Source organism: Triticum dicoccoides, chromosome 2B, assembly GCF_002162155.2.
Source record: "Triticum dicoccoides isolate Atlit2015 ecotype Zavitan chromosome 2B, WEW_v2.0, whole genome shotgun sequence".
Classification (NCBI taxonomy): Eukaryota; Viridiplantae; Streptophyta; class Magnoliopsida; order Poales; family Poaceae; genus Triticum; species Triticum dicoccoides.
Window position 1 is genome coordinate 116,346,343 of NC_041383.1, and position 11,035 is coordinate 116,357,377.

Here is an 11,035-nt window from a genome sequence, read left to right on the forward strand (position 1 = left end):
GCCTACCTCCATTCGATCCCCAGTTACGCGCCCGTAATTCAGGCGAGCCGTATGTTTCGCCCATGCCGGTTGTTTGACCCCTCGCTTGTTCGAATGCGCGCAGATGTGCGGGCGCTGCTCGGGGACGACGCCGCGTACGAGGCCGCGGCCGCTGAGGCCTACCCGGAGTACAACAAGACGCACCTCGTCTCCCTCGAGCTCCCCGACCGCAGCGGCGATGTGAGCATCTCTCTCTATCTCTCCCGAGCTGTGCATAGTGCCGAATTAATTTCGAAGTGATAACTATAGGTTGTAAACCAGCGGTTAAGACTCCACGAATCTGGCTATATTTTGGGATAATTTTGAATTTGCTAGGCTTGGGGAACTGAATAACTGTACTGTACGTGGAGTCGTGAAACAGGAATATTTGTGTGGTTTCTCTCTTTGACCACATGCTAATTAGAGTAGGAGCATTTCTGTTGGATGGGCCACTGTTCTTTTTGTGTCAATTTCCATTGCCATGAAGGGAGTATGATGCTTTAAGTGTCCCTGTCGGCCGAATGTTCAATTTTAATTGTGTGATACATGCCTGCAGATAATCATCACAACTTATGGGGAGATTGACAGGAACAACTATCTGGACCCTAGGACCGCACAAATTGCTACCGTGGACCATGTTAAGCAGGTATTATTGAATGATGTGCATGATACCGCTCACGACAATTTAGCTTTATTATGCCTATTCTTACAATATTTTAACACGCCAGAAAATGTACAGCAAACCACTGAACAAATAATCACTCGTCTTAGAGAGTAGTGTATTTAGCAATTGCGTATCTGCAGTAAGCATGGCTTGCATCTTGACCTTAATGGTCTTACCATTCTTATACTTTTCAGTTTTGACGAATGGCCTGGGTCATTTATGGTTTAGCAGTTCACTCAGTTTGCAATTTATGCTGTGCGAAACCACTTATTTCATGTTGAACATGTCATATGGATGTAATATAGTGTATAACTCAACATACTTTAGCTCTGGGCCAAGCTCTGCATTTAAATAATCCACTCTCTCTGTTGCTGGTTTATATTTTTACTGAGGAATTGATCTGGGCAATGATACTGAAATAATCATATGTTTCAAACCAAATGGATTTGCTGGACTTGAATTGAATGGGTTTCTTATGATACTTGAAATAGCTCAAAAAAGCAGAAACGTGAAAAATGACTTCTCCAATATATTTCAAAATTGCAGTGGCCTTTATCTATTAACCCTTACATCAAACACCACTACCAGCAGAACTATGCTTTGCAGGCTAATATTACCCGCCTCCACAAATTTGGATATGGGATTTCATTCTCCTTTCTTATTGTCATTAAATATGAGAATTCTTACCTTAAGTTAATTCATTTTGTTTCGTGTTTATGTTTAGACTTGTACAAAATTGAGGCCTGCTACAGATGAGGAGCTTCCTTCAGGATATATTGAAGAATTTAGGTATGTTATCTCTGCTATTTTTCATTGCCCATATTACATAGTCAGCGAATAATCCGTACTTATTTACTTGAGACAGGAATGCTATAGATTATGAAGTGTCCAATTATGTTGGTGAAGCTTATCCAAAAGGTGTTTCTGCCGTTTATTGTACCAATGGAAAGGATGTAGAGGAACCAGGAGCTGATTTTGGTTTGGCAGTAGTTATTTCTGCTGCTAAACGAAGCCCACGAAACTTTTGGTATGTTTTCTCTTTTCTGACTTTTTTGTTACCTCGCTGTTATTATAAGGAAATTACCTTGTTTCTGCACCTATAGATCAGTGACTTTGGTCTGGATTATAGTGCCTGTTTTCAGTTCCTCCTCTTTATAGTGTCTCTAGAGGTTTTAGTTTTTATCTTTGTATCCTTATATTTCTTGAGAACCCACTTTCAGTATGCAACTTTTGATTGTATATTTACCACTCTATTGTTTCTTGTTTCCCACTAGTAACTAATCATTTGGTGTGTGGCTATGATGTTTATCACCTGCTTATAATACATTATTATATGTTTAATTGTACTTTCTTACTTAAAGATTTAGTGCTTGTGCTATATCTGAACATTTGTTTCACAGAATACGTCGCTAGAACACTTGAAGTATGTTCCTTATAGGTTTGATCTTCGTATCATTTAGTGTCTGTCTGATGGAGGCAACTTAATATTGTGTCATCCAGCAATGGCAGCTGGCGTTCCATTTGGACTTTGGAATTCAGTTATGCGTTTCAACTTGTAGAAATTAAAGGAAAGATACAGGTTAGCTGTTTTACTTAGCTGAAGCTAAAATCATGGTTAAATAATGTCAATGCAAGTAAAATTAGTAACTTCTGTATTTTAAAGATTACTTGTATGGTCACCAGGTAGATGCTCATTATTTTGAAGAGGGAAATGTGCAGCTGGATACTGACGTTGATTGCAAGGACTCCACAATAATGCAGGTTAGTTTATACAACAACCAAAATATGTTGCTTGTGTGGGCGGAAATTTGTAGAGACTAACATGGTCCTTGACCTCCCCTTTCGTTTTAAGAACCTCTGATGCATAAGAAGAGGCCTAAAGCTCTGCAGCATATTTTGGCTCGAAACTTCGGCCTTGGCCCTCTAGGCACCCTCAATTTTCGAATTTTGGATTTGTTTTGCAGAACTTGATGTTTTATCACCTTAAACATGGCCTACCATTAAGTCTCTTTTCAAGCTCTGAAGCTCTATTTTGGTTGTTGTATCACTGCTTTAGTATCCTTTGCTTGCATAGTTGGACCCACAGCGCAGCTATTATAAATTTTAGGTAAACTTTATTCCATTCTTCGATAATATTGTTTTCTCGAACACTCCTGCACATGCAAGTCAGTATGTGTTCATTTATTTGCATTCAAGAAACTTAGAAATATTATCTTCACTTTACCGAGTCACTATATTGGTGCAAACTGTTCCAACAGACCAACACAAACCTAAGCTTTATGCAAACTTTTTTTTGGGAAATGATGAACCCATGGCATATTTCCTCTCCCAGATTTTACTTTGCTGGATTGTGTAGATAGAAATGACAGTTGCAAATTCACCTCATGACTAGCATGTAAGAGAGAAAGCGTGGGTGGGGCATAGTTACTCTTTTCCTTCCTAGTTATTTTCTTTTGTAACTGGCTGTGGAGTTTGTGTGCTGCACTATTCATATTTCAAGAGGGCAGGCCTGGTGCAGTGGTGAAGTCCTCCCACTTGTGCCAAGAGGTCCTGGGTTTGAACCAGCCTCTCTGCATTGCACTTTGCAGGGGTAAGACTAGGTTCCAATAATCCCTCCCCAGATCCCACCTTGTGTGGGAGCTTCTATGCACTGGGTCCGTCCTTTTTTTTATGTGTACTCCCTCCGTCCCAAAATAATTGAAGTTCTAGTTTTTTCCCAAGTCAAACTTGCTTAAGTTTGACCACCTCTATAGAAAAATGTGCCGAGATCTGCAACAGCAAATACACATAATACGAAAATATGTCTTAAAGAATCTTAAGAGACTAATTTAGCGTTCTAAGTGTTAATATATTTTTGTATAGACTGGGTCAAAAAATTAAACAATTTTGACTTTGGGTAAATCCAGAACTTCAATTATTTTGGAACGGAGGTAGTAGTATCTTTGTGTCATTCACCCATTGATGTGCCATCTGATCTAAATCTGTTGTGCTGCCTTGAGTATGCTTTTAGGATATTTAGTCATGGTGCCGCCTTCAATATCCCTATTTGCTTTCTTTGTCCTTATTATATCTTCGCCAGGTTTAAAATTTTAAACATGCCTCTGACGTTATATTATTTATGTTTCAGTCGCCTGAAGACACTGGACACGCAGTCGCTAACATCATTCGGCATCACGAGTCTGAGTATTTTTCATCTCTCGAGGTTGGAACCTTTCTGTTCTCTACTTAATCTCCCAAGATGCTAACACAGTGAATAATGCTATCTACACATTTCTGCACACAGGAATCATACTTGAATTTCTCCGATGCAACGTTTAAGGTACGCCGAGGCATCAGTAAACAATCTGGCATTAAACAGGATAGTGGCAACGCTCGGATTGCTGCAGTTATCTTTTCATGTCCCCTGTTTCACTCCTTGTTTTGTCTCGTGCACAGGATCTCCGGAGGAAACTTCCAGTTACCCGCACCCTTTTCCCATGGCATAACACGCATGCCATCACCCTCACGCGGGACCTCGCCAAAGAGCTAGGGATAGGGAAAGGAAGCCATGTCACTAGGTAGCTTCGTGTGGATTTTTTTATCTCCATGCAATTTGCTGTTCTGTAGGCTGTACAATTCTTATCCTGTATAATCAGCAGTTTTCTTCTTTCGGTTACTGTGGTTTCACATAGCGGTGTAAATCAAGAGCTTGACCTTTCTTTTGTGGAGAAATCGCATTGCCAGAATATATGTTCATTCAGATTCCGACTTGCCTCACTTGATGTGAGATGTCTGTTTTGGCCTCCAAATCAAACGCATGTGCCCCTTGTGCCTTTTGAGATACCTGAAACAGATTTTGTCATGTACCATGTACAAAATGTACAACTGACAAGAGATGATGCAGAACTCTTGAAACATTCTTTGAAATTCTAGGTTTATCATGTATACCCTCATGGTATGTTTGGTGGTGCTCAAGTTTGCCCTACCAAAATTCTGTCTAGCCTAAATTTCAGTCAAGGTTTTATTTGCATATGAGTTGTCCAATATTTTTTTTGCAAAACATAAGAGAGAACTGGAGTGAACACAATTACATTAACATGCCAAAGGGCATGCATCAAAACGAAGTACATATTCTCTTAGAAATACCAAGTACAGCGTAGACACACCGACAACACAAACGTTCTCATTGGAGTTACGAAGAAGATTGATCAACCATTGTTTGTCGATGGAAACATTGCCTTCCACTGAAAGAATAATCCATCTTATCATAGATGATGTCCAACCTAGTATTTGGTTCCTGATGGGCTATGGCTACAACAACCCTGCTAACATGTTAATTCTCAAAATCCAGATTAAAAAAGAGTTAATTATCGAAGTCCATATTTTGGTCAATGATCTGAAACTTTGAACTTTTTTTGAGGCAGTCTGAACTTTCAACTAAGTGAAGAACGGTGTTAAAAAAAAACTAAGCGAAGAGCGTGATCAATTAATTACCAAAGCAGGCCTTTCTGGCCCATATCCTGCGCGAGCCTCCTAACGGTCAAAATTGCCCAGGCACAGATCGTGCAGCCCAAGGCCCATAAATACCTATAAACCCCCAAAACGACGCCTCTTCTCCTTCCTTTCCGCCGCCTCCCCACCGCAAACCCCGACCAGCCCTAGGGTTCGCCGCCATGGTAAGTCCCCTCCGCCCCCCTCCCACCGCCGTCCGCCGTCCGCCCCGCTCCCGATTCGGCCCGTCCCGAGCTCGCTTTCTGACTGCTCTACGATGTTTTCCCCCTGAATTTTGCGCTGATTTCCACCGCGCTCGATTCCCCTGCAGCCTCAGGGAGATTACATAGAGCTTCACCAGAAGCGCCATGGCCGGCGCATGGACTACGAGGAGCGCAAGCGCAAGAAGGAGGCGCGCGCCGTCAAGAAGAACTCCAAGGATGCCCGCAAGGTGCTGCCCTGATGCTGATGCGACCCCTCTTTCTTATCCCATGTATGTTTCTGTGCGTTTCTGTTGCTGATGCGTGTGTGGTTTTGCCTGTCGCAGCTGCTCGGTGCCAAGGGCAAGCGGTTCGCCAAGAAGCGGTACGCCGAGAAGGCGCAGATGAAGAAGACGTAAGTGCTTTGTGTAATGTTTCATTCAGAATGACTGCTTGCTGTTGCTCCAGTTGGTGCTTGCCTAGAACTAGGACTCTAGGAGAGATGATGATTGTTCGCTGCCGCAGTTGTATAACTTTTTAGAGATGAAGGGGCCAGGCAATAACCCGCTGTCCCATTTAGGTAGAAGATCAGTAATACGAATAGGAGACGCTCCAGCATCAAAGATGTTCTCCTCGTGATGTAGAATCAGCGCATCTGACTGCGGTTGCATGGGCCTTACTCACAAGTGTTGTTCTTGCAGCCTGAAAATGCATGATGAGTCTTCTTCCCGGCAGAAGGTTGATGATGATGTTGAGGAGGGTGCCATTCCTTCGTATCTGCTGGATCGTGATCCGACACAGCGCGCCAAGGTACATGCTCTGTTCCGACTGCCTGCCGTGGCACAAACCTTTCTTATTGCACCGCTTGCTGATTTATCGTCAATTGCAGGTTCTCAGCAACACAATTAAGCAAAAGAGGAAGGAAAAGGCTGGCAAATGGGATGTTCCTTTGCCTAAGGTATTTTTCAGTTCAAACTGCTGTTGTTTGCTTGCTTCAAAATCAGTGGGTTCCCGCTCGGCTAAATATTGACGCGCTTCATCTTCTTGCAGGTCAGACCTGTTGCTGAAGAAGAGATGTTCAAAGTTCTACGCACTGGCAAGCGGAAAAGTAAGTCATGATGAGATCTATCAGGCAACCTAGGTTACAGTTTGTAATTTGCATATGTCGTGCATTTCATATACATGAATTGCATAAGTTTGTAATTCCTTGGCGGTTGCTAGTCCATTTTTTTGCTTCGGAATGCTTTCCTAAAAGTGAATGTGCTGCAACTGCAAGGCAACTGAGTTCTGCTAACTTATGTTTTTGGTCTGAAGTTGCTTTTACCAGCATTCGGTGAACAATAGCACTGACTACATATACTATTTCTTCTCCACTGAGCTGGATAATTTAGCTGGTAAAATTTTCCTTGTGCAGCCAAGCAGTGGAAGAGAATGGTAACTAAAGCCACCTTTGTTGGCCCTGGATTTACAAGGAAGCCACCAAAGTATGAGAGGTTCATCCGGCCTACTGGTCTCCGTTTCACCAAGGCTCATGTGACTCACCCTGAACTGAAATGTACGTTCAACCTCGACATAATTTCGGTGAAGAAAAACCCAAACGGTCCAATGTACACTTCTCTCGGTGTTATGACGAGGGGAACAATTATTGAGGTATGCCAAGCAAACCTTATCTCCACTGCAATAGTATTTGTAGCTAATATACTTTTCCCCCAATCAATGCTTACAGTAATGATGCTTGTCATTGTTCTTTGATTTATTTTCCTGTTGGTGCTCACAATAATAAATCTTGATCCAGGTGAATGTTAGTGAACTCGGTCTCGTAACCCCTGCTGGAAAAGTTGTTTGGGGTAAGTCATCCGTGGAAAAGCTCAGCTCCTTCTGCCCTTCCCTGTGCCTTAAGCCATGTTCCATAAACCAATGTTTCTTGTCTGTGCAGGCAAATACGCGCAGGTTACGAATAACCCGGAGAATGATGGCTGCATCAATGCTGTCTTGCTCGTGTGAAGCTTTGATACAATTCTGGTTAAGGCGCTGAGTGCGCTGTTTGTATCCGGCCTAACAAGGGCAATTTTGTCGGTGTTGCAGTTCGTGCTTGTCTTTGGAATAGACCCACTTTCTAGTGTAATGTCAAGGTGGAACAGTCTTCTTCCCTCACTGTAACCTGCTGTAAGATCTGAGCTATAGAGCTGGCAAATCCTTGAATGGAAGTACCACATGTCTTTCTCCCATGTTCATATCACGTTTCGGGTTTGCCTTATTCTGACGGTTCACCCCCCAGTAACGCAAAAATATCATGCTGTAGGTATTTGTTGTGTGCTGCGATCCATGCTTATCTCTGGATCACCCACATGTGCAACAGTATTTTGTTTTACAATTTGGGCTATAAAAGCAACCAAATACTTAAATAAAAATAACCCTTCTTTTGGACCATCTTGTTTTTATTGTTTTTGACTATCCTTCAATAATGCAAAGTATCTTCAAAGAACCTTCTTCACTCAAGATATATCCATTTTACAAGCTAAATCTTTGCCATAAGATGTAGGCCAAATTACTTCTTGATATATAGGCACATACTTCACCGCAAAAAATTTGCACTTGGTACTTTTCGTTCACAATGTAAAGTTGCCACAAACATTGCTCTATAGACATGGCCTAATGGGCAGGGTTTTGTACACCGTGTATGCCCTAGGACAACAAAAGGTAAAACTGGTTCCACTGAATGCTATAACCAAAATATTTTCTGTCGTTCTTTATCAAAGATGACATGCGTGCGAGAGGTAAACTGCTTCCTCGAGTACATCTGTACATTCAATCAAATAAATATCTGAAATCATCTCGTAAATAAACACCTGAACTATATAGGACTACTTGCTAGCAAACCACTGCTGCTTTCTTGGATCTTGAACACATCAATCACGTAAAAAATCGGTATGTTTGGTGTTTGCTTCCCAGAGAGGAGATCACACGGTGGAGAAATTTAATAGTCCTATTGATAGATGTCAGCAAATGAAAATTCTATCCGCTGGAGCCGCTGCGTTGGCAACATTGAGATAGTTGACATCAACAGCATGCTTTCCAAAATCATCTGCAGGATAATTCAGAGAACAGTTAGGTTTTCAATTTTTTAGTAAGTGTTCGCGTCACAGCGACAGGTACATTGACATATCAAACCTTCATATATTGTCCGTACAATCTGAACATAGTCGCGTATCATGTCTTGATAAATAATTCCATCTGGATGTGCATCCAAGACGACTAACACTCCTGTATGATTGCAAATTTGACAACAAAATGTCCAGTCAGTATGTGCAAAACAAGAAACAGTTCTTCAATCTCTTAAACATGAACAAGGATTCTTAGTAATCTGTATCAGCATACCTGGTGCCAACCAAGCTTTCGTCTCACTGGATGGCAATGGAGCTAACCAAAGGATATTACGTAGATTCATAGAGTCGTCATACGGTACATCAGATTCTGTTAAAGATGGTGAATTTTTCAATCAAATGCAAGCACACAGTGCAAGGAAAATTAGATTAAGATTTCATATGCATCTGACTGAATCATACCAGTCTGGCAATATCCCAAATTGTAAGGGAACGATTCTTTATCAAATGCTGGATATTCTTTGGCATGAAACCTGGTTCAGAAAATAATCAACATGGTTAGACCTAACAACTAACACACTGTTTCAGGGAGACATAATATTTCTAGTGGCATAGTAAAGATCATCTCTCGTCTGAAACAATCCTATGACCAAAATGCTTAGTCCTACCTATCTAACTCGACTAACAAGACCCTGCCAAAAAAACTCGACCAAAGAGAGCTTAGAAAGTCCTATCTCCATTTTACTTTCTCCAAGAGGCAGCTAATTTCCAGTTATGCTGTAAATACAGATTGGCATGCTAAAGTCAACAAATTGTGATGCTACCAAACCTGCGCAGATCATAAAAACTGTTCTGCTATAGTTATCGAAAAGAAGTTCGAATCTTAACAATAAGAAATTTGATTAGAACTTACAGAATCCCAAGCCTTCCTGTCCCAGATGCCAGGAAAAGATGCCCATGGAATAAATCATACCGATTCAGTGATACATTTAATCCAACCAATGGTCCTCGCGCAGCAATCAATTCAAACAGAAACGCAAAGTATGAATTGATTTCCTGGTCATACCACAAACATGTAAACAGTGCCGAACATACAAGTAAAAGGAATGTCGGCTAGAACTTGAGCCAAACATGGACCTCATCAGCAAAGTGTCTTCCATACGGTGTTCTTGTGAGGTGGCATTTACTCTTCTTCGTCCCCTCAATATCAGGCACCTAACGAGGATACCATGGTAGATTTTTGTTAGGAAAAGAAAGAGCATACTGCGGGCATTGGTAGATAAACTTGTGACTCTCCATTAGTGTACCAGTTTACTCCACACAAGCTAGTTTTTCCCACAATCAATTACCACTAACCTTACAAAATAAAGCAAAAAAACATCTTGAAATCCAATATGCAATATGTAGTGCCTATCCGAAGTACGTACATGACATAAAACAACATCCTTATCCAGATCATCTAAACCAAACTGATTTCTCCACTAGAAACTCACTTCATAACAGTATCCCACATTTTGACCAATGATCATGCAAAACCAAACTGAATTATCACCAGAAGAATGAATCATTTCCCTTCTAACTAATGCCTGCTCTCTGCCCCTAAGGATCTCAAATCCCATCCTCCCCCAAACCTTCCGAGACCCTAACCTGTGCAAAATTCCACGACTCCCGGGAGCAATCGAGAAAAACGAGCACTCACCGGCAGCATGGTGGGGTCGAGCAAGCGGTGGATGGCCCCGGGGTCGCCTCCGGAGTCGACGGCGAGGCGCGCCAGCTCCAAGACCGGCGCCGGCGGCCACATCACCATCGCATCCGCCTCGGCCGCATCGCAGCCTTCCAGCAGAACCTTCCGGGAGCCCCTCCAGGGATACGCGCTAGGCACGGAGGCGGGGTTGGCCGGGGAGAGGAACCGGAGGCAGGAGCTCAGGCGCGAGGCCTCCCGAGCCGGCACCCGCGCCGCGGCGCGCGGGCCGGCGAGGACGGCGAGGAGGTCGGCGGCTACGGTCCGGGGAGACGGCCGCGGAGAGGAGGAGGCGGCCGAGGAGGGGAGGGGAGAGGAGGAGGAGGAGCAGGAGACGGCGGCGAAGGAGACGCCGAGGGAGAGGGAGACGGCGGCGAAGGCCAGCTTGAGCGAGAGGGGAGGTGCCCTGAACCGGAAGCGTTCCATCCCCACCAAGGCTCCAACTGCCGCTTTCTTCTCGAGGAGGACTGCCACTGCCACTTTGTCAAGCTATACATTCTCGAGCTATATACTCCCTCCATTTTTATTTAATCCGCATATTAGCTTTGGCCAAAGTCAAGCTTTATAAATTTTGACCAAGTTTATAAATAAAAATATTAACATATACAATAACAAATCAACACTATTAAATTTATTATTAAATGTACTTTCACATCGTCTAGATTTGTTACAGTAAATGTTTTTATTTTTTTCTATAAACTTGGTCAAACTTTACGAAGTTTGACTGCAGTTAATTTTAATATGCAGAGTAAATAAAAACAAAGAAAGTACATCCACTTTGTTGTAGGCCGTCCGGTATGTTTGATCTGCATCCAACGGGTGGTGTTTAACTTGGGTG

The 11,035-nt window shown here is 42.6% G+C and overlaps 2 protein-coding genes across 2 annotated transcripts; one reads left to right on the forward strand and one right to left on the reverse strand.

Annotated features, from left to right (window-relative positions):
* Window positions 1-83: 83 nt before the first annotated feature.
* LOC119360617 lies at window positions 84-7,588 on the forward strand. Its single transcript, XM_037626170.1, has 18 exons — window positions 84-219; window positions 575-664; window positions 1,407-1,471; window positions 1,548-1,709; window positions 2,183-2,261; window positions 2,366-2,443; window positions 3,810-3,884; window positions 3,966-4,001; window positions 4,118-4,242; window positions 5,265-5,337; window positions 5,484-5,603; window positions 5,700-5,767; window positions 6,054-6,162; window positions 6,242-6,310; window positions 6,403-6,460; window positions 6,767-7,002; window positions 7,148-7,199; window positions 7,289-7,588. The coding sequence occupies exons 1-18, from the start codon at window positions 94-96 to the stop codon at window positions 7,354-7,356; spliced, it is 1,689 nt and encodes a 562-aa protein (XP_037482067.1). The 5' UTR covers window positions 84-93; the 3' UTR covers window positions 7,357-7,588.
* A 480-nt stretch (window positions 7,589-8,068) lies between these two features.
* Window positions 8,069-10,656, reverse strand: LOC119362485. The gene is made up of 7 exons (XM_037627712.1): window positions 10,156-10,656; window positions 9,594-9,671; window positions 9,370-9,512; window positions 8,919-8,989; window positions 8,731-8,826; window positions 8,524-8,616; window positions 8,069-8,437 (listed from the first exon to the last, which is right to left on the reverse strand). Exons 1-7 carry the CDS (start codon window positions 10,621-10,623, stop codon window positions 8,352-8,354), a joined length of 1,035 nt encoding a protein of 344 aa, XP_037483609.1. The 5' UTR covers window positions 10,624-10,656; the 3' UTR covers window positions 8,069-8,351.
* Window positions 10,657-11,035: the final 379 nt, after the last annotated feature.